This window comes from Macrobrachium rosenbergii, chromosome 11 (genome assembly GCF_040412425.1).
Source record: "Macrobrachium rosenbergii isolate ZJJX-2024 chromosome 11, ASM4041242v1, whole genome shotgun sequence".
Lineage (NCBI taxonomy): Eukaryota > Metazoa > Arthropoda > Malacostraca > Decapoda > Palaemonidae > Macrobrachium > Macrobrachium rosenbergii.
The window spans coordinates 51,453,922-51,472,203 of NC_089751.1; the positions used below are offsets into that span (position 1 = coordinate 51,453,922).

At 36.1% G+C, this 18,282-nt stretch overlaps 2 protein-coding genes across 3 annotated transcripts; both read right to left on the reverse strand.

Moving 5' to 3' along the window:
* Nucleotides 1-1,523: 1,523 nt before the first annotated feature.
* On the reverse strand, nucleotides 1,524-9,376 carry LOC136843448 (uncharacterized). The gene is made up of 5 exons (XM_067111981.1): nucleotides 9,189-9,376; nucleotides 7,419-7,585; nucleotides 6,475-6,944; nucleotides 6,082-6,219; nucleotides 1,524-1,948 (listed from the first exon to the last, which is right to left on the reverse strand). The coding sequence occupies exons 2-4, from the start codon at nucleotides 7,468-7,470 to the stop codon at nucleotides 6,097-6,099; spliced, it is 645 nt and encodes a 214-aa protein (XP_066968082.1). The 5' UTR covers nucleotides 7,471-7,585; nucleotides 9,189-9,376; the 3' UTR covers nucleotides 1,524-1,948; nucleotides 6,082-6,096.
* A 2,614-nt stretch (nucleotides 9,377-11,990) lies between these two features.
* LOC136843449 (uncharacterized) lies at nucleotides 11,991-18,199 on the reverse strand. Of its 2 annotated transcripts, none has more exons than XM_067111982.1 (5): nucleotides 18,045-18,199; nucleotides 15,268-15,452; nucleotides 14,001-14,545; nucleotides 13,678-13,815; nucleotides 11,991-12,572 (listed from the first exon to the last, which is right to left on the reverse strand). In XM_067111982.1, the coding sequence occupies exons 2-4, from the start codon at nucleotides 15,317-15,319 to the stop codon at nucleotides 13,726-13,728; spliced, it is 687 nt and encodes a 228-aa protein (XP_066968083.1). In that variant the 5' UTR covers nucleotides 15,320-15,452; nucleotides 18,045-18,199; the 3' UTR covers nucleotides 11,991-12,572; nucleotides 13,678-13,725. The 2 variants fall into 2 exon arrangements, with proteins under 2 accessions (XP_066968083.1, XP_066968084.1); XM_067111983.1 differs by lacking the exon at nucleotides 11,991-12,572 and adding an exon at nucleotides 13,327-13,543 and having other exon boundaries at nucleotides 18,045-18,197.
* Between the last annotated feature and the right edge of the window lie 83 nt (nucleotides 18,200-18,282).

The following is an 18,282-nucleotide window of genomic DNA, read 5'->3' on the forward strand; positions in this document are numbered from 1 at the left end:
ACGATTATGGCTAACTTTAATCTTAAACAAAATAAAAACTACTGATGCTAGAGGGCTACGATTTGGTATGTTTGATGATTGGAGGGTGGATGATCAATATACTAATTTGCAGCCCTCTAGCCTGAGTAGTTTTCAAGATCTGAGGGCGTACAGACAAAGTGCGGACAGAATAAAGTGCGGACGAACAGACCAAGCCGGCACATTAGTTTTCTTTTACAGAAGACTAAAAACCATATCAGATCGACCTCTGAACAACACCAATATTCAGTAAAATTCTTATTGTCCAGCTTCTTACCCTAAAGCAATTCTCCTTGTACTTTTAATAATTAACTTACATTTTTATCTATTTATTTATTAATTTGTTAATTTATTTTTTGCCTTTTCTAATAACTGATCTCTTTTTTTTCTGTATTTTCTATTACCTCTTGTTACTTCTTTCAAATGAACGTCATGTTCTTTGGAAGCTTGAATTTCAAATCAGCGGCCATTGTGGGTCTTGTTCCATATGGACGGGGTTCATCTTCTGAATAATAATAATAATAATAATAATGATAATAATAATGATAATAATAATAATAATAATAATAATAATAATAATAATAATAATACGATAATCTTTTGGGCTTAGCGCGGTGGCAAGGGTCAATATATCTCAAAAACCGCGTCATTTTTGCATTTATCGTATTTCCGAGAGCGTGGCCACATTATCTAATCTCCTATACTTGAGATAGGCGCCCAAATGCTTTGAGATGTGAGACCAGGAAATTGATAGGCAAATACAAAATAAATGATTTGAAACTGACTCATCTTGCAATCCTCGTGACCTTGGAAATAGATCAACGTAATGGAAATTCTGGTCGAATAAATAATTGATTTGATTTATGACTATTAAAACTGTCGTCATAACACCTAGGTTATTGACGCCGTATTAAAATGAAGTCAAATAATTATGGGAGCGTGGACTACTCACCTGTCATTTCGTAAGGACCTGATGATAGCATATGTTGAAGTAATAATGATATCAATAATAAGAGGAATAATGATGATAGTAATAATACGGAGAAATCCCGTAATCTATTTCCAGAAGTCCTTGTATATCCTTCAACGCAGATACTTATCTCTTTTAGGATTCTCTTGAAGAACCCACAAAAGCAAATGTTTAAGCATTTAGTTCAATCTTGCCTTACAAAAAAATTTTTTTTTTTTTTTTTAGAAAGTCATAACAAAATCACAAAATCACCTACAGTATTCGCTTGCGTAACTCGTGAACAACATGATTTGTTTTCCATCTTGCTCTCCCTGCGAACACGCTTAGAGCTTCCAAAAACGCAAATCAATATCTTGACGTATTGCCAAGGTTTGTTGCTATACTGCTTGAACAAAATTCGATCTATATAACCTTCTTAATTCGGTTCCCCATACTCTTCACAATTATAATCTAGAGGTCTTCTTACCGTCCATCTTTAATTATTACAGCTGTGATTCACTATTATTTTCTTCAGGATATTTCTAAGATTACCCAATGAGTTTTATCTTTATGTAGTAACTTTCCAATTACAAATGTGACTCACAATTATTCTCTTCAGGATATTTCTAAGATTACCTACTGAGTTTTATCTTTATGTATTAACTTTCCATTCGTTTCCACTAAAATGCTAGATTCGGGAGGCCAAAGAATTCGTATGCAAACAGGAAACCTCATTTGAATGTTAATAGGCTTTCAAAGAAATTGGAAATTCTGTCATACTTCCCTTAGGTAATTATATTAACCTCCCCAAGTTTCATCGGAGCGCCGTTATTATTCTAGGACGATAATCTTGACAGAAAGCTTCTTCTACGTTGACCGCAGGCAAAGTAATCTCCGACGCTGGTTTTGTGGAAATGGTGTATGATACCTGTACCATACCTGTAGCCTTTATTTTCAGTCAGCTGGGTTTCAGGGTGACACCTGGAAGAGAAAAGAAAAGATAAATGCGGCGGGCGTTCTTTCATGCCTAATCGATACCAATAAGATGTAATAAAGATGGCGCAAACGCTTCCACAGGAAATAGCGGATAAGCATAAGTCGGAGAGCAACAAGGCGCCTCCATTCCTGATCATCATCATCATCATCATCATCATCATCATTCAACGCTTCTTTCCAAGGAGTCTCTCGACCAGCCGATGCACTTCGAGGCGACGCCGAAACCGGCCGAAAAGCGAAGGAAAAAGCCGAGATTCCTTTCGCTCGTTTTCCGCCGTGTCGCTCTGCCGGATAATCGCATGGGAAGTCAAACCGGGGGAGATGCGCGTGCGTGCGCGACTTCACCCCGGGAAAAGGAAAGTTAAATTGCCTCGATCTAATTACCTCATTATTAAACTTGCACTCTAAAGTGACCCTCTCTCTCTCTCTCTCTCTCTCTCTCTCTCTCTCTCTCTCTCTTCTCACGGAAGGGGATTCGTGTGATGATGTTTCTAGGTTCTGGAAAAATCGTCCGTTCGGTACTGGTCATATATATATATATATATATATATATATATATATATATATATATATATATATATATATATATATATATATATATATATATATATATATATCTTAGAGTCTGATTATCTTATAATCATGATTAATCTTTCTCTCTCTCTCTCTCTCATATATATATATATATATATACAAATATATATATATATATATACATACATATATACTGTATATATATATAGTGTCTGATCATACAGTAATCATAAAGTACACAACATGAACAGCTATTTCATCTTTCAAATGGAATATAAAACTGAGGCCGAAGGCCCAGCCCTGGGACCTATGGGGTCATTCAGCGCTAAAAAGGGAAATTGAGAGTGAAAAGGTCTTAAAGGTGCAACAGGAGGAAAACCTCAAAGCAGTTACACTATGAAACAATTGTCAGTAGGGGGTGGAAGGTAAGATGGAGGACAGAGAATATAAACGGAGGTACAGTAAGAGGAACGAAAGGGGTTGCAGCTAGGGGACGAAGGGACGCCGCAAAGAATCTTAAAGCAATGCCTGCGGTGCACCGCGTGAGGAGCACTGACGGCACTACCTCCCTATGATGGGACAATGTAAGCTGCTTCAAAAATAAAGAAGCAAACTATTTTCCTTAATGGTTTCATGTGACTGGATTCTAAATGAGAGAAACACCGCGACTCTCATTCATACTAAGCACTATAACGTACAGATTTTCAGCTCGTAAAACGCTCTTACGATATTAAAACCACTTTGGCGAGGACAATAATTAATGAAACTTCACACAGAAATCAAACACAGTAAAATTATAATTATTATTATTATTATTATTATTATTATTATTATTATTATTATTATTATTATTATTATTATTATTATTATTATTCAGAACATGAACCTTATTCATATGGAACAAGCCCACCAAAGGGGGCCATTGACTTGAAATTCATTCTTCCAAAGAAAACAGTATTCGTTTGAAAGAAGTTACAGAAGGTAAAAGGAAATACAGAAAGAAGAGTTAAGTTATCAGAAAATAAAAAAAATAAAAAACTAATAAATAAATAGAAAAAAATGTAAGTAATGAGTTAGAGTTCCCTAAAATTAATTTTCTTATTCATAAGTATCATATTATTATTATTATTATTATTATTATTATTATTATTATTATTATCATATTATTATTATTATCATTATTATTATTATTATTATTATTATTATTATTTAGACGATGAACCCTGTCCATATGGAACAAGCTGACATCGGCCATTTATTCAAGTTCCCATAGAATGAGGCGTTCATAGCGTTGTTCTCAATTACGCACAAGGCGTTTTTGGAGCAAGAGCCCGTGCTAACATCCTCAGACATTGCTCAAGCGAAGACTTGTCCCTGAAATCGAAACGTGTTAATAAGAATAAGACGACGAGGCAATAATATTATTGACGGCCGATTCGATTCGACGTCTGCTCCTCCCGTCCAAGAATTGAAAGAAGAAGTAAAACGACGTCAAGTTATATTCAAAGCCAAATCTGACCACTGTAGTAAATTCTGACGAAATATTTGGAAACATGATACTCAGTCGATCAGGGTATTTCATTGATCGTGGCTTCCTCGCAAAATATTTGTTGCAGCTGGAATTGGAACCTCAGAAGTTCAAGCAGTGCAATTACCACCCTAAAAACAATTCTCTTTGTATTTTACTTACTTTTTCATCTGTTTATTTATCTATTTGTTAAATTGTTTTTTTTCTGACGGCTGATATTTTCTTTCTGCATTTCCTGTTACCTTCTGTTACTTCTTTCTAATTAACACTGCAATATTCTTTGGAAGCTTGAATTTCAAGTCAATGGTCCCTTTGGGCTTGTTCCATATATATATAGGGGTTTGATATAATAATAATAATAATAATAATAATAATAAGTAGTATTGCTCTCCTGACAAGCATCACTTCAGCACCCTCTAATCGATGACGGGCTGCCATTGTGCAGTGTCCCTAGCTGGCATAAGGCCTGCTTAATGTAAACAAACCAACCTTTATCGGCAACGTATGGGTTAAGGACATCCCCCTCCCCCCAAAACAAAAGCAAAAAGGAACAGTCACCGCGTTCTTAACTTACTGACCTCTTAGCCATAACCATGAAGAATTTTCCGGCTAATATGGTCCATCGCAATTACCTTTCATCTTGACGGAAAACCATTAAGGTAATGGTCCCCTTTCTCTGCGTCTGGGCATTTCTGCCATGCTATTGTATTAGTGAGGGGGAGAAAGAGACAGACAGACATATCTTTGTCCCTACATTAACTTGATGCAAGACACAATACCGTTCCCTCACGTTTCGTTTGTACAATTTTACGGCCTCTAATATTGACGATCCGTGAAATTTATTCCCATGCAAGATGTTAAGTCAAAGAGGAATTTATATTGCCTATGACGTTATATGAGCGATATTTCATTTTATTCCTGTTTCCTTAGACTTCGTTGATGTTCTTACTGTTAAAAATGATGATTGCATACCACGAGTTGTCCTGCCATCATGCAAACTTGTACCACATGTTTCTTTTTATTAATACTATATATATCTGTAACTTGTTTCAGAGAGTAGCTAAGATGACATTTTCGAGGAAACCTGAATGTATCGAGAATAACAATAAGATAACGATAGTCGTGACGAGTATCAAGGAAAATACATATATCTCACACAGGCAGAGGGTTACTGGCAGGTCAAACTGAAACAGATGCCAGAAAGCACCATCAGGGTCGTGGATCTAGTCACAGAAGTCATAAGGTCATACACTTTCCACGTATATGACCTCTATGACCTCTGTGGATCTGGACGCAGAGGTCACACATGGAAAGTGTTTATGGTGAAAAAGACTGGAATTCCTTGTGTAGGGATTTCCAAAAACTTATAAAAAGGCCACAGGGAGGTATAGTTAAGAGATTCAGGGGCAAGAAATAATTATGGGTAATTTTTAGTGAGGTTCTGTAGTATACAGTTTCCTGGAAATTTTGTTCCAGCTGTGACCAGGTATGGAATATTCTTCATTGTCCTGCAGTTGAATCTGTTGAACTTCAGAAGTTCGGACTAGGTGCAAATACATTATTATTATTATTATTATTATTATTATTATTATTATTATTATTATTATTATTATTATTGAGAAAATGAACCCTATTCATATGGAACAAACCTACAGGGGCCATTTACTCGAAATTCATGCTTCCAAAGAATATGGTGTTCATCTGAAAGAAGTAACAGAGGGTAATGGGAAATACAGAAAAAATAGATTAAAAATTAGTAAATAAATGGATAAAAATGTAAGTAAATTGTTAAAATACAAGGAGAATTGTTTTCGGGTACTAATGCGTTGCATCCTCCCTTGAGCTTTTGAGGTTGCAATCAATTACACAAAATGCTCAGGAAGACTGTTCCACAGTCCAACAGTGTGAGGAATAAAGGACCTCTGGAACTGAGAAGTTCGACAGCGAGGCACATCTATTCCATACTGGTGCTGCTGTTCAGCAAATCCGGTCGCTCTCGGCAGGGAAAGATTCACTGTCTCGAGATATATGTACCATGTCTAAGCGCGATACCTACTTGTCCTTCTTTGTCCTAGCACGGATCGAAATATCTCTGGAAGAAGGGATAAGTCCAGTTCACGCGCTCTTTGGTTCGATGCTTTTTCCTGAACCTGTTTCCCAAGAGGTCGCACTTCTTTCCTTTCTTGTACCGACCCTGTGGTGGGAGCGAAAATTTAAGTCCAGTGACTAAGTATTTACAAAGGATTATATTCCTCATTCAGTGATTTCACAAACGAAACCTGCTACGCTTGATTAAAAGAACATCAAAGAGAAAGATAAAACTATTAATAGTTTATTTGAAACGGGTTGTCCAAGGGATGTTGCTACATTAAAAAAAAATATTTAGATAACAGGGTAAAGTTTTAAATATCATTCAGTAATTACGACAGTTGAATTATTCAGCACTTACTGTGACGTATATATCCAAACGATTGTCGAACACTGAAGAATTGTCGACCGTTCTCTCTCCGTAAAAGGAACATTCATCCCATTCGGCAAAGTAATCTAGTTTAAAAGGAATCATTTCCTTTCTTATTCCTACCACTTCCACTGTAGGATTCAAAGACTCATCAGGAGTATCGGAAGAATCCTTTGTTAATCCTACGACTTCAGCTGTAGGATTCAGAGGGTCATCCTGATCTTGTTCAAAGATGGCAGAAGATTCCACAACGACAGATCTATCATAGGAACTCCACCCAATTTGAATTTCCTCTCCGTCGCCCTCCCGAAGCACAGAGACGTAACTTAGGAGGAGGTCATCCTCTTCTGTGACCTTACATGAATCAGGGGGGCTTTGGGAAGGGGTTTCATTGCCTGGAAATTCCCCAGAACTTGCGTCAACCAGAAACCAGTCGTCCTCAGTTCTGAAGATGCAGTCATCTAGGAAAATGCAGGACATATTTTAAAGGTCTGTATTGTTCCAATGAGTTAAAAGATAAGAGATAGCTGTATATTTTAGGTCAGAGACATTGCTAATTGTTCTGATGCACGAAGCAAATATAAATTTACGTAACTGATAGACATAAATGAATACATATAAAGGAGGGTAATTATGAGAAAATGTATGAAAAAATAACAGAATAAGCGATACAGTTAGTTACATGTCTTTTATAACGCTGATGTTAAAAGAGTTGGCATCAACTTAGTTCCACAAAATGTTAAATACTAAAATATGAAAATTAACCCATAGAAAGGAAAAATGTTATGTATACAGTATATACATATATATGTATGTATGTATGTATATATATATATATATATATATATATATATATATATATATATATATATATATATATATATATATATATATATATATATATATATAAATAATAAACTTATAAACTTTCTTACCTGGAAAAACAAACTCGAAATTGTTGGACTCAGGTGAAAAGGATTTCTCCATTGTGTTACTTTAAGCGTTACTTTTCCTGCGTTTCTTGTTCCTTCCTCCTCTTTTGACTTTGCCTTCACTGTCTTCGTCCTTTTGTCACTTATTACAGCTTCTTCACACTTCGCGGCTAATAAAAGAAACGGAATTAAAGTCAGTTATGTAGAATATGATGGTTGCTCTTGAAATAATAATAATAATAATAATAATAATAATAATAATAATAATAATAATAATAATAATAATAATAATAATAATCTTTATTTCATAACAGTACACAAATGTCAGGATGGCAAATCTGAAAAATTGGCTTCTTCAGCGCTGAATGACAGCCTGTGAATTCTATATTCTATTCTAGCAATAGTTGTCAGTTTTAACTTGAGTACAAAGAGGATGGCTTGGCTTAAAACAGCCTTTGTCCTGTGAATGTGCTACTTATGCAGTGAAAAATAATGTGACAGCAGTGGAGAATTACCAAAGAAGTCTGGGGTAGGTATGGACAAGCATTACCCTAATTCGAGTAACCGTTAGTAACTGTAACCATATTGTTATAGATTGTTACTAGGCCTATCCTGTACCTGGCAAAAGAAAAAAGATCTAGCTACAGGTTTTCCCCAGTTTACAGCAGGTGTAAAGGTAATGGAAGCCTGTTGCATACATATGCACTGTAAACCAACGGGAGCTTCCTTTGGAAACTGTGATTTCTTATTCAGAGTACAATGACACATACATGCACACACATACACACACATACACACAAATGCTCTTAAATGCTTTCATATGGTGCCATGTTGCAATAATCAAATTATGAAAGTTTCAAGTAGAGAAAACTGTCTTATTCTTAACTTGGAATGATACAATATGATAAAAATGAGCAGAGAGGAATCAGTCATTAGAATAAAGGGTTTCAAATTTCAGTAGCAACCATGATTCATAAACCTGTAACTGGAGTGTTCAGTGTCATAACATTGGAAATTATTGAATCGTTATCAGTCTATATCAGTTATATCAGGTAATGCATGAAAAAATCTTTAAGAGGCAAAACTAGCACTGCCTGAAAATTATATAAGAAGATTAACAAAGTTGTAAGTTATTCAGATAACCGGATATTAAGATAATAAATTAACAGGATATTTCTGATGGTTGATGGCAAATATTTAGGTGCATTCCACTTCTATAAGTTTGACAACAGGAAAATGGTTGCTGGTCAAAATTAGCTGAAAAAGGACATATTACACAGATCCTTACGAATAACGGTTCACATTTATGAGTGTTTACATATTTACGTAGATCACTGGATAGTTTTATCTATCAGTTATCATAACTTCAATTCACCTCGGTCTAGTCGATAAACCACTGACGTCACGAGACAGTGGTGACGTAATTTCTTAAAATCCTCAACGGGAAATACCTTCGAGATTCACGTGTTCTCTTCTCTAAACTTATCGATGCACTACACTTTTATGAAAGCAAAAACGTATGAAATGAATTTGAATTACGCGAACGTATGCCTGTCTTGTAGATTTTAACTTGAGAAAACCAGTGGCTCCACAAATACGAAGATATTTATAAGACGTTATACTAAATACATGAATGGTCTTATTTCTTGACATATTTTACTTAGTAGCTGTTACATCCCCACTGTTTACATTTGCCATGAAGTTTACGAAATACTGTGTTGAAAACGAATATCATCTGTATCGAAAACCCAGTTTACATAAACATAAGCCTACCTTTTTTTGGGGGGTGGGGGCAAATGCCCCCTTGAGGACACTGGTTGTTTTAAAAAACTTCAGCACATTTTTTGAGGCTTATTTGATGCTTCACTGATGTCAAACTCTTGAACTACTCTTTCAATAACAGACAAAAGGTCACTTCTTACAAAACTCCTTTCCCGGTTTCTTATATACAGCCAGACGATGTCAGTGCCAGATACCACCATCCATTCGGTACATTTCAGTCGATCTGAATTTCAGTTGCTCTGTGTCTACGACCTTCAGTTTCATACTTTCAACTCTAAATTTTGCTTACAATATACATATATAATTAAGACCATCGCTAATTAGACGTTCGTGGTATTTAACTCGTAAAAAAACACGGGTAATTCTAAGCGATTGCACAATATTACGCGACGCTTTGCATGCTTCCCGGATGCCTTCAAGTTGCATCATAATATGCAAAAGATAATTATGTCTCCAAAGGACACGAAAAGGTCATATGGTACTACAAGGCTTCTCTTTATGCTTTCAAGGATCGTTCGAAAATTTACTATAAAACTAGGCCTAACTATATGCTGGCTTAACTGAGGGTAAGTTACCAATTGAAATTTAATATTTTCTAACACAGGTAGTGAAGCGTATAGGCTAATTTGTGTACATGAATTTATGGTTATGCATTTACATTAATAAGCCTGCAAAAAGCCCGATGATAAGAGATGTTTCTTGTTTCATGTAGAATTTATTTGCCGTAGGTCTTGTTTGTAAGTGAATTACTCCATTTTCTCTTTCTTCAAATTAAATTGATTTAAAGAAAACGTACCTTCCTTTTATTTAGGTATAAGTATATTATTGAATAGTGACTAATGTAATATTTCTTTCAAACTGCTGTATTACTTTTTCCCTGTTAACCACGATTCTACTTGACGTAATTTGAATTATATTGGTTCACGTTAGGTTACATTGTCCCCTGGTTTGAAAAAACATCGTTTTGTCCTGCCTCTTTATCTAGTTAATCAAAAATGGTTGAGATTCTGTTTCTTTTTTTTATCTTAACTAACCCTTATTTACCCCTCGCTTTTATATTTACGTCATATTACTTCCTTGCGAAACTCATAAATGAGCTTTTGCCTTCAAGTATGATTCAATTCAGCACAGATTTTTTTTTTATAAAGAAATATACGAGCATAAGATATAGGATAAGATAATACACTCTTTCATCTTTATACTTCGCTAGGATTTCGCTTTATCTATCACTCAGAAATTTTAGGCTGTTTATCAACAGCCTTTCTGTCATTAATTAGAATATCTCCATTTTCATAATTTTCCTGAACTATTATCCAAAATGACTCTCTGGACAAGAGTCCTCTGTATACAGTACATATCTTCCGAGAGGTCTGTACCCCTGCCATGTTTGTAGATGTAAGTATACATTTGTCTACTGGGCTTACAGCATCTCAGAATTAATGTGGGTAACAGGGATCTGCCCTTAACCGACAAACGGCTGTCCTTGTAGTTACTTTGTTACCAGAGCTGTACCAGTACTATACAAGGGTCACTGTACCTCCCGTGACGTGAGGCGGATGGATACACCCCTGACCTAGGATACCAAGACGCCGAGGCGTATTTTCATCATAGCGCATCCAGTCTAAGGTAAATATTCGAAGGAAACTGTTGTTGCAACCTTGTCCTAAAAAAAGATCAAAAGATGGTTTCAAAGTGTTTATATTTCAATATTTTTAGCCTTTAGGTAGATTTTATGCTTTGAATACATCACTCTCAGAGTCATGCTGTCTTATGCATATATCATATATAACTTGTTTGTTCATAAACGCAATAAGTTCCTCCCCACCCTCCACCCCCCCAACCCTTTAAAGGCGTGATATTATTTTCAAGATGGTATGTCTATCAAAGAAAGATTGAAATAAAGAAATAATTTATTACCTATGTTAGGAAAATCGTAATTAATCTAAACAGGTTAACATTAAAGAAGATCTACACAGCTCCAGGAACTACATTTATTATCATTATTATTATTATTCAGAAGATGAACTTCATTTACATAAAACAAGCCCACCAAAGGGACCATTTACTTGAAATTCAAGCTTCCAAAGAATATGGTGTTCATTTGAAAGAAGTAACAGAAGGTAACAGGAAATGCAGAAAGAAGAGATTAGTTATTAGAAAAAGAAAGTAAATGAACAAATCAATAAATATATCGGTAGAAATGTAAGTAAATTACAGAAAAAACAGGGAGAATTGCTTGAGGGCAGTAATGCATTGCACAAAACTCAGTTTCATGGTGACTATCTGCACACTTGATGCAATCTGCTTTCTTTAGCGTTTCTGCTTTAAGTAATCTCTGTCTGCCTTGTATGGGGGATTCGACATAGTCCCTTATGTCAAAAACTGACCCTTGGGAATCTTGGGACACATGATCTTTATATACCCTAAACAAATTTTTTTTTCTTATAGAAATATTTTGTTTAGAGATACCTTTGTATGACTCCTACACTATTGGTATTCCGGGAAAGCTTATAGGGAGAGCTTCATAGTGCAAATAATAGTCTATATCATGGGATTTTGCATAGCTCCTAAATAATCTTTATTTAGGGTTCAAGAAGAACCTGCAAGGGGATAAAAATATCTCACACAGAGAACTCTTGCAAAAATCCTAAATTCAGCATTCTATTTTCTAATTTTTGGGCAAATCTTATTTGCTTGTAGGACCCGTAAACTTGATTGCTTCCTTCTTTTGGGGCATACTTGTAGTGACCTTGATGTAAACATGTTTTTCGTGAGGACACAGTAACAGAACCCTTCAGTAAAGATGTTTATTTGTTTATTTATTTTTGACCCAACATTGTACCTCAACTGCTTATACAAAAGTTTCTTGTAAGTCAGTTCCTGATATCTACTACTTCGGTAATCCTCTTAGAATTTGTTTCATTATACCTGTTTTTGCTGAGTATGTAATCGCAAAATTATAATAATTTTCATACTCAATTTGTCCCTTTTTACTCATTAACTATTAAATACAGGAAGCCGATGAATTTGCTAAATTCAAATCATGACGATGCAGAGTTAACTTTACTTGTATGAAAGTAGGGTTTTCAAAGAAGGTTTTTAAAGGAACTTGGCCATGCCTCTCGTGAATAAATCATGCTAATTTCTCCCAAGCAACATTGAAAATTTATCATTCAAAAAATGATGTTCTTGAGGTCTTTCTCCTCGTCGACAGTAATGAATGAAATGGTTTTTGTATCTTGGCAAAGTTACAATGTTGTCTTTGTGCATGGAGAGTAATTGTCCATACTGTGAGATTCTGGGATATCTGTCGCGAGAGCATCATCTTTCTTTCTGAAGTCTTCTCTACTTCTCGGCAGAATTTTGTGGTGATCTCTGGAACAGAAAGGGAAAGAAAGTGATTATGAACCCAGTGTCGTGTCTCCCTGAGGATGCTGTGCAACCAGAACCTCAAAAGTTCAGCGAAGATGCAATGCATTACCACCTAAAATAATTCACATTGTACTTTAACAATTTATTTATATCTTTATTTAATTATCTGTTAATTTGTCTGTTTTCATCTCCAATGATTGACCTCTTCTTTCTGTGTTACCTGTTATCTTCTGTAACTTTCAAATGAACACCATAGTTTTTGGAAGCTTGAATGTCAAATCAATGGCCCGTTTATGCTTGTTCCATATGAATGGGGGTTTATCGTCTGAATAATAATAATAATAATAATAATAATAATAATAATAATAATAATAATAATAATAATAATAATAATAATAATAATAATAATAATAATAATAATAATATGTTGTACTTTAATATAATAAATAAAGGTGATAGAGATGGCTGAGAAACTGAATTATCGTAGGATTTTGATAAGGGAAGCAAGATATATTACGAGGAAGAACAGTGTGGACTTAGAAAAAGAGCGGTAATCCACGACTCAGTATCCAAAATCTGAATGTAACAGTGTGTCTTGTTCCTCCTCTAGAGGTACCTCGTGTCAATGGAAACTGCCCCCAGCTGAAAAATGTGTGTATTTACATACTCTGCCACTGAGCATTCCTTGCTTCTTCTCTGGAGACACCTCTGGTCAAGGAAAATGACCTCCAGCTGAAAAATATATGTATTTACATACTTAGGCACTGAGTTGTTTCTTCTCTGGAGACTTCTCTGGTCAAGGAAAACGGCCCCCAGCAGAAAAATATGTGTATTTACACACTTAGGCACTGAGCATTGTCTTGTTTCCTCTCTGGAGGTGCCTCATGTCAATAGAAACGGCCCCCAGCAGAAAAATGTGTGTATTTACATACTCTGACACTGAGCATTGCCTTGCTTCTTCTCTGGAGACACCCCTGGTCAAGGAAAATAGCCCCCAGCTGAAAAATGTGCATTTACATACTCTGTATTTCTAATCAGGTAAATTTAATGATACACCCCAAAGTGAGAGACCCTCAATCAAAGTGTTATTATTAAAGAAGATACTTACGTGGTATCCTTTTTATTCCCGAGGACGAAGCTGTTTCTGAATGAATGGCTACTGCCAAAACCGGAACTTATTCTTCCTGCGCCTTTTCCTGGACCTGCAACCAAAGACATCACACTTTCTGCTGCCCTGGTACCAGTTCTGCAATCGAATTGAAGACATATAATGAAGAAAACCCCCAGATTTACTACAGAGAAAAATCAAAGATTTCAAAGAGATTTTGAATAGCATATTCACTCATTCGAAATCAGCTTTCCATGGTTATTGGATGCAGGCAATAAATAAACTTGTCATTTCTTCAGACTTTTACAAGAGTTAGCCATTACCATCACATATATATCCTTAGGGCTATGTCTCTCTAGGGAGTCGTCATCATGCCTCTCTTCATGAAAGTTTTGTTCATCCCAATCGACAAGGTCACTGTGATCATAGATAAAAACTTCATCCCGGGCAAACTCAAAGGGGATATCTTCCATTAACTCAAAGGGAATGTCCTCCTCTTTCACTGTGGGATCCAAAGGGTCATCCTGAATATCGGAGGAATCCTTTGGTAATCCTACCACTTCCGTTGTAGGATTCAAAGGGTCATCCTGAATATTGGAAGAATCCTTTGTTAATCCTACGGCTTCCGCTGTAGGATTCAAAGGGTCATCCTGAGCCTGCCCAAAGATGGCAGGGGAACTCCACTCAGTTAGAATTTCCTCTCCGTCGCCCTCTCGCTGAACAGAGACGTAACTTAGGATGAAGTCATCCTCTTCAGTGACCTTACTGGAATCAGTGTGGCTGGGTGGAGGTGTTCCATGGCCTGGAAATTCTTCAGAACTTATGTCGACCAGATACCAGTCGTCCTCGGCCCCACCATTGCACTCATCTGTTAAGTAATTTGAGCATATTTCGGAGGTCAGTAGAAAGTTGCAACTAAGTCAGCCTACAATAAGATTAGAGATCACACTATTAAGACAATGGCTTTACACTGAACAGATTTGCAGCTGCTTAATGAAGATCTTGTACTGATTAGGGTAACTGTTGAGTAAGAGGCGAAATAGAAATGCAATATCTTATGGCAAGAGTTCTGTTCTGGCTGCCCGCCGTAAGTCAGTGCCTATTATTAATAGGTGCCGTTAACAGCGCTTACGCACCATAACTACATACCTATTCTTGCTGTGAGCGCCGTAATTAGATACCTATACTTGATAGACGTATTTGAAAAAGCGCCGTAACTCGGGGACGCCCTACATATCCATATTTAGTGTGTATAATCCTACTTTTACAGACTGACCAAATACAGTTCAACTGATATAAAAGCAATTTGATTTAAACAACAATAAATATCATTGACTATCAATTATTCAGTGACGAATAAATGATAAAATTAAAGAAATACTATTGTAATTAATTTATTCCCTTGACCTCAGAGTTTAGGCAAAATCTATAATCGCATTTGCAAAATTCTTGTGATTAAAACCTGGGCATGCACTTCAAAGCAAATTGATGTAGGAATACAAAAGGAAATATCAGTTATGGTTATTTATACAATTCTCTGAAATTCCGAACTTCTAGAAGATTAGGAAAGAAAAAAAAACTGGTTCTTACCTGGAACAACAAACTCGAAGTCTTCCAGTGCAGGTGAGAGGGAATACGACATAGCTGACCTCTTGATTTTCTTTATTTGGACTTTCTCTGACCTCTTGACCTTTTTTTTTATTCCTTTTCCCTTTCTTGACCTTATTTTTGACGCTCAGTCTCCTTTTACATATCGTTCTCCCCCAACTTAACAGCTGATAAAGGAAAAACAGACATTAAAATCAGCAACTTAAGGAGATATCCTGGATCCATCGATTGCATAGATTCGTGTAAAACAAGAATATTACAGGTGAAAGGACCCACTATCAAGAAATCAAAATTACCAAGATAATTTCCTGAATGTGACAAATATAAACTTAAACAGGAGAAGCTTCATCAGGGTTTTATCAGCCAACTTACAGAGAAGAAATCGTTACCTCTATGAACATTGAGAGTTTCTCAGGGGAAATGTATCGTTCCCTCCAGATTTTACATATTTATTTATTTATCTATATACTTATCTATTTATTTATCCATTTATTGTTTATTTGTTTTTATTCATTTATCTGTCTATCTACCTACTTATTCATTTATTTAATCAATTCATTCATTTATCTATCTATTTATTCATTTATATATTTTATTTACTTATTTATGCATTGTCGATTCAAGCAGTAACTCAAACCAGTGCAAATAAAAGGTTGACTTTAGATTTAACAGTTCCAGTTTTCAATGTAACTTCCATGCCTGAAAGCCTGACTCCTCCCTATTGCAATTCTTAACACAATCATTCATCCCATCTATCACTCTGTGGATCCAGCCATGGGCTGGATCATCTAACCTGGACTGAGTCATGGCAATCCTTTGAATCAATAACCCCGACCCTACCTTTGCTTCAGAGTCTCTTCCTGTCTGTTAAAAAGTGTATCCTTCCTTCCTATTTTCTAAAGTTTATTGATTCAGATGAGGTTCAGCTGATCTGAAAGGGCGATATCCTTCTCTCAGTGTAGTGTTTATATTACATGTCGACAGTGAAATGAGCTGTATTTCCTTCTATCATTAGTGTACATTAAGTGCATAGATATGAAGTTTGCTTTAGAGGAAATGAGCAAATAATCTTTGCCCATTGAAATTTTCTGTGTTTATTCATCACTGATGCCCACAGCAAAACATGCCCATTATTTCATTAATACTTTAAAAGACTCATCAGTTGTCCCTTCCCCTTAGATTCGTGAGTTTTCATTCATCAGTGACTTGTACCTTTTCTCTTACTTTCTTAAATAAAAATTAATTTTTTATTGTTAGGAATATTTCAGGTTTTTCCATTCTGTTTTTATCTTTTTTCCCACTCTCTTGACATAAACAAACGATGCTCATCTTTTGTGTTGATACAAAAGACATACTAAGTATGGCCAGGTAGACCTTTTTGTAAAGGGCAGCTCGCTGGATTTGACCTTTGCAGATTTTATGGTGGACGTAAAAATTCTGCACCACTGAGAGACAACTGAGCTACCATTTAACTCAAGCAAAAATATAGCATTTTCATGGGAGCTCTGGATGTCCATGAACTAAAAGAACTAAGACAACAGCTATCTGAAGCCTCCTTTCTGACCTTCAGATGAGGGATGCACTGAAGGCTCTACTTTTAACATCAGTGTGACTTAGCGACTGAAGGCTCTGCTTTGAACTTCAATGGGAGGATTCCACTGAGGTCTCCACTTTGAACTTCAGTAAGGGGAATCCACTGAAGCCTCTACATTAAATATTAATGTGAGGAATCCACAGAGGGCTTCACTTCGAACTCCCATAGGAGTAATCCACTGAACCCTCCCATAGGAATTTCAATGTGAGGAATCCACTGAAGTCTCTGCTTTGCAGATCATTATGATGAATCTACTGAAACCTCTACAATGAACATCAGTGTGACGAATCCAGTGAAGGCTCCACCTGGAACTTCAATAGGCGTAAGCCGCTGAATCCTTCCCTTGGAATTTCAGTATGAAGAATCCACTGAAACCTCAACTTTGAACATCAGTATATGAGTAATCCACTGAAGCACCGCCCCCCCCCCTTTTTTTGAACATCAGTATGAGGAATCCACTGAAGCCCCCCTTTTGAACATCAGTGGAGGCTATCTCCTTTCTTTTAGGCATCATGGCAAAAGGTGATTAACCGAAGGATATCTTAGAGTATTTATCTATCCGTTATTCTGGAAAATTACTCCTCATTTAATGAAACCTATTTTTTTTATAATAACAGTCAAATAAAGAAAATTGCCAAAAGAACTGATAAATGCTTAACTGCTCATATCAGCAAAGAAGAACGTGAACATATCGAAGTTGCCTATTGGTATTAGAATGACTGCACACATACATAAGGACCGGTTTATTCCATAATGAGGACTGGAGGCCTAATAAATTGAGAGGACTTGAACCAAACTAGAACACCACAATTCACATTCGTCAGTCTCCTCATGAGTTATAACATTCACTGCGATTAACGTCTATGGGAACGGGGCCACCACAGGTTCCCACAGCCGCCTGCGTTGTTTCTTGACGTTTTCTGTTGTTTTCTCAACCCTTCTACCAGTAACCTCAGCACACCTGGCTGATCAATGGATCTAATGACTGCGCAAGAGAATGACAAAGCGAATTTGCCAATACAAATAAATATAGCATGCATTATTGCTTGGATATTAGACCTACAGCACAAATAAACTTCCTTTCTGAGATATGAAATTTGTTTCTAGTGTCTCTAAAGAAAACTTCGCGACAGTTGCAACGAAAACAGATTCTCAACAGACGTACCTTTTTTCTGTCTTTTAACGGGCAAATATGCCCTTACGGACACCTCTGTCTACTGGAGAACTTAGCACATCTTCTGTGGATTATTTAGCGCCCCATTATAAAAATGACACTGAGCGTTTCGTCTTACAGCCACAGAAAATAACACTGTTTGGAATGGTAGACATTCTTCCCGATTCTTTATATACTACCGTGCGATAATGATGCCAAATACCGCTATTCATTCCATATATTTGTTTTT